The sequence below is a fragment of the Crocodylus porosus genome, unplaced genomic scaffold, assembly GCF_001723895.1.
Source record: "Crocodylus porosus isolate Cpor-Errol unplaced genomic scaffold, CroPor_comp1, whole genome shotgun sequence".
Classification (NCBI taxonomy): Eukaryota; Metazoa; Chordata; order Crocodylia; family Crocodylidae; genus Crocodylus; species Crocodylus porosus.
Genome location: NW_017728917.1, coordinates 20,689,789 through 20,694,416, shown reverse-complemented (window position 1 = coordinate 20,694,416; position 4,628 = coordinate 20,689,789). Strand labels below are relative to the sequence as shown.

The 4,628-nt window shown below is 40.1% G+C and overlaps 1 protein-coding gene across 1 annotated transcript in view; it reads right to left on the bottom strand.

The window, feature by feature from the left end:
- The window catches only part of DNAH12 (dynein axonemal heavy chain 12), a 147,941-nt gene that overhangs the window by 133,817 nt on the left and 9,496 nt on the right, over window positions 1-4,628 (bottom strand). Inside the window, exon 3 of the mRNA XM_019536893.1 lies at window positions 920-1,010. Within this exon, the coding sequence (XP_019392438.1) occupies window positions 920-1,010 (91 nt within the window). The remainder of the gene's footprint in view (window positions 1-919; window positions 1,011-4,628) is intronic.

Sequence of the window (4,628 nt, the reverse complement as noted above, 5' to 3'; positions counted from 1 at the left end):
GTCCATTGTGACACCTGCATCCAGTGCTTTTGTGACCTGATCATAAAAGGCAATCAGGTTGGTCTGACATGACCTGCCCCTAATGAAACAGTGCTGGTTGCCCTTGAGCATCATCCCTGAAGCCGGCCCATTGCAGATGTGCTGCATGATGATCTTCTCAAAGAGTTTCCCTAGGACTGAGGTAAGACTGACAGGCCTATAGTTGCCTGGGTCCTCCCCCCTCCCTTTTTTAAAGATGGAGACCACGTTGGCTGTTTTCCAATCATCTGGCACCTGGCCCGAGCACCACAAGCGCTTGTAAAGCCATGCCAAGGGCCCTGCAATAACCCCTGCTAGCTCCCTCAACACCCTGGGGTGGAGAGCATCTGGACCCTCTGATTTGAACATGTCCAGCCCCTCCAGAAGCTCTCTAACCCGGTCCGCCCCAACCTGAGGACTGGAAGTGTTCCCCTCGAGTCCATCTTGCATCACAGTGGGAAAGTCCCTGCCCCTGCACAAGAAAATGGAGGTGAAGAATTGGTTAAAGAGGTCTGCTTTCTCCTCTGGTGCAACCACCAGATTGCCCAGAGGATCTTGCAGGGGCCCCACATTACCCAGTGTTTTCTTCATCTTCCCTATATATTTGAAAAGGACTTTTTATTATCTTCCATTTTGGACGCAAGTCCTAGCTCTGTGTCTGCCTTAGCTTTCCTGACAGCCCCCCTACAGGCCCAAGCAGAGGAGGTATATATTATAATAGCTGTCCCATTTAAGTGAAATATATTGACTTAAATGGGACAGCTCAACTGGGCAGAGTTATACAAGACAGGGCTCTAATTATCCACATTTGCAATGCTGAAACTGAGAGTGCACAATTAAAGGAATTAAAGCTGTTACATAATCAAAGTGAGAATACACCTGAAAGGAATTCAGAACTCACAGTGGAAGGCAATTCTGGCTCTGGAGGTGTAGGAACTCTCTGATACAGTTCTTCCATGGTTGCTTGATAGTCGTTTAAAGCTCGATCCATTCTGAAGTATATTATAAAAACGCAGTTATTTTATAAAGCTGCAAATTTCTCTTTCATGTCTACAAACTAAGTATTTCAACCCTACAGTGAGGTACCCAGGTCTCAGTCATAATTAAAATATTATTTAAAGGGAAATGTGGCAAGATCAGACTCACTGGAATGATGTTCACTGGATCCTGAATTAATCTATGTCCATAATTATATTTTTCAAATGCGATTAGCAGCAACTACATCAAGAAAAGGTTCTCCTTTTCTCCATGCATAAATTGAAAAAAAGTTACATAACTTAAATAGCTAAATGTCCAGTAAAAGACTCTTCATGACTGGTACTGACTTATCCTGTTCATCTTATGCATCAAAACATCTCATCCATTCTAATTAATATACATATCATGTACACTGGCAAATAAAATGTACCTAGACTGCTCCAGACTCATCTCTCAGTACAATTCAGGCTACAGGTCCACAAGTGGCAGTAAGGCCATCACCAATAATGGGGATACATAATCACAAGTCCCAATCCTTCAAAAGACTCAGAGGCAGTGAAAGGGAGGTGCATCAAGACATGTGCTCCTATTGACTCCACCAGAAAACCCTCTGACAGATAGAGGCACCAATACAGTTGTTTTTCTTTCCAAGAAGTGAATCCTTCCTTCATCTAATTTATCCAGTCAGAAGAATAAAGATTGTACATGCTATACCTATAGAGGTGAACTTGGCATAGTGGGAACCTGATCATTTCAGGTGCCTTATATCCAATATTTTAAATTTTAAAATATTTAATTTGACATATACAAGCTTTACCCACCAAAATTTCCAAACACATGCAGAATCCCAAATGATTTAAAACTGACAGAGATTAAGGGAAAATCTAATTGTTTTCTACTTTTTAGTTTCATTTTTATGTAAGTGACAGCTTTTGACCATTTCTTCTCTGTAGGACGTATGCTAATGAAAAGGACGAACAAAATCATTTCACAAAGGAAGAAACTAATTAGGAAAAAAACTAGCAGAGGAGCTTAGAGAGACATGTGATATATTAAATTATTTTTATCTTGTTCTTTAACGCTAAAGCTAGATTTCAAGGTGATAGGGTCCCTTTAACCAAATCAAAGTTTCTTTGTCTTGGTATGAAAATTTCTATCTAACAAGAATGAAATTAATAGAATTTTGAATCTATTCACAGTTTGCATACTGTGCACCAACATTTAGGCACTATTCTCCAGTGACAGTATTGATACGGTGTAATAAAAATATCACATAACATAATTGCAAACAATATTACTTAGTCTATTAACTATATCAAGGACTATAACTTACCCTACTTTAAAAAAAGCTCATTTAGTACTCAAATTGCTTAAAACAATATTCCAAGAGAGGTGTCTCAGCCTATCAGAAAGTTCTTTTATTTTATAACAAATTAACAATGTGACAGAGACAGCTTATCAAGCATTCTAAATGGCCTCACTGTACTCGTTTGAAATATTACTGGAAGATCAGGATTTGGTTTCTAATATTAAGAACGAAAAAAGATGGTAATTAATTTTTAAAGTCTGCATTACCATGGACTTTAAGATATGAAGGGCAACAAATGTCTCTTATTCTGTGTGTAGTGTCTGTCTATATGGCTTTGAAGAACTTAACTTTACAACTGCTATTAAAAATACCATTACCTCCCCCTCTCTTGCTCACGACTAATTAAGTTCTTTTTTGTGATAAACCCCTTTTGCAATCTGACCTCACACCAATTATCAAAAAACAGGTGGGCTGTGAACAAATGCAAGGATTCTCCAAAACTATAAAAGCTAGGCTTTAATTTATCCTTTCAGAAATTGAAAGGTTGCCCAGGAAAACAGAAGGGGTAATACTAGAATTTCATAAATATAGGGTAAAAAGAAAAATGATTCATACTATGGACCTAGAAGTATGCAGCACACCTCTTAAAATGAAGAGGACTGCACTACAATTACGCACATATACAACATATTTCTATATACAATATTCATGTGCTTTGATATATAAACCATTAGAACATTTCCCCTAGAACAATGCAAATTACCAGGCCAAGGATCCACCAGGTGAGAGTAAGAGAAAAACTGTTCTCTGACTATGGAATATTTTTTCCAAAGATTAGCTGAACCTAGACTTGGCCCATCCATGTGAAAGGCCGAAAGTGCCTTTCCTTGTAATAAGCAGCCCCTTTTTTCCTCCCCATCCCCCCACTCCTCCTTTTGTGCATTTCTTTTTCCTTCTAAATATTGTCAGAGATATAGCACACACATTGCAAGGGTGTGGCAAGGCTCAGAGCAAGCCAGAAAGCTGAAAAGGCTTTCTGTAGGAGAATCCTACAAACTACATCTACATATTGACTGAGCTAAGTAGAGTCGAGTCACTAAAAAACCCCAAAAAAACTAAAATATCTACTTCAAAGACTGTAAATATATCCTGGTGCTAACCTAACTCATTTACTGTCCCCCAGTAGTCTCTGATTCTCAGTACCTCACACTGCATTTTTAAATATTTCTCACAGTTCATTTTTATATTTCATCTGGCTCATCTCTACCATGGCATTTTGTATTTAATAGTTAATATTTTTAAACCATTAAAGAATGTACTCCCTGTAGAATTAAGTTACACCTTGGACCATTGTTAAAAACTGCATTGAAATTGTTATTGTAAGGTGCTAAAATCTGCTATACTGGGCTGGTCCCTTGAGTGAATGCGAGTATGTACGATGATCAGCAGGTAATTAAATGGCAAAGCAAGAACCTCTGGCTGTTAATTGACAATAGCCTAGCTAGAGGAACTTACCATTACAAAACTCTACTCTACAAGCCATTTTAGGCTAATCAAGCCAAGGAGCTGGTTCCCGGAACTGAGCACCTACCCTATTGACTATTTCTGTAACCCATGGAAATACAGCCATTGAGTCAATCAAGTCAAGGGTGGACTCCCAAAACTGCACATAGTGGCAGGCAGAAACCCGTGACTGAAAGCTGTCATGCACTACTCAAGACCAAAATAGGACAGTGGCCTCCAGATTGGGCAGCCAAGATGATGCTGGGGGATCACACAAGTCTGCCAAAAAGGGATAAAAGTCAGTGAAGCATGATCCTCAGTGGCGCCCTCCCATCCAGCACCTGACCTAACAAGACAAAAGGACAAGCAGGTGACCCCCTTCTGGAGAAGACATTGCCTTGAAGGAAGCTGATCATTGATTGCAGACTCCAGGGCCTCGGATAGATAGATATACTGACACCAGGGCTGTCACAATCACTACATTATACACTATACTACATGGGTGCATCCACACATGCAAGCACATGCGCTTGCAGCAGCTCAAATAGAAGTGGTGCAAATTTGAGCCAGGGCTTTTTGCCTCAGCGAACATGCTGAGACATGCACTCTGATGTGGAGTAAACTGCGCCACTTGAGGCAAAATAACCCTGCCTGGCTGCTCTCAGATCTGCAGCCAGGGGGAGCTAGAGCCCAGGGCCAGCACATATGCTGCCCCAGCAGTATAAAAAGCTGCCCTGTCCTGGCTCCATCCATACAAATGTAACTATCTTATAGTTTTTAGCAAAAACTTTATATTATTTTCCCTTTTCTGTATAACTGC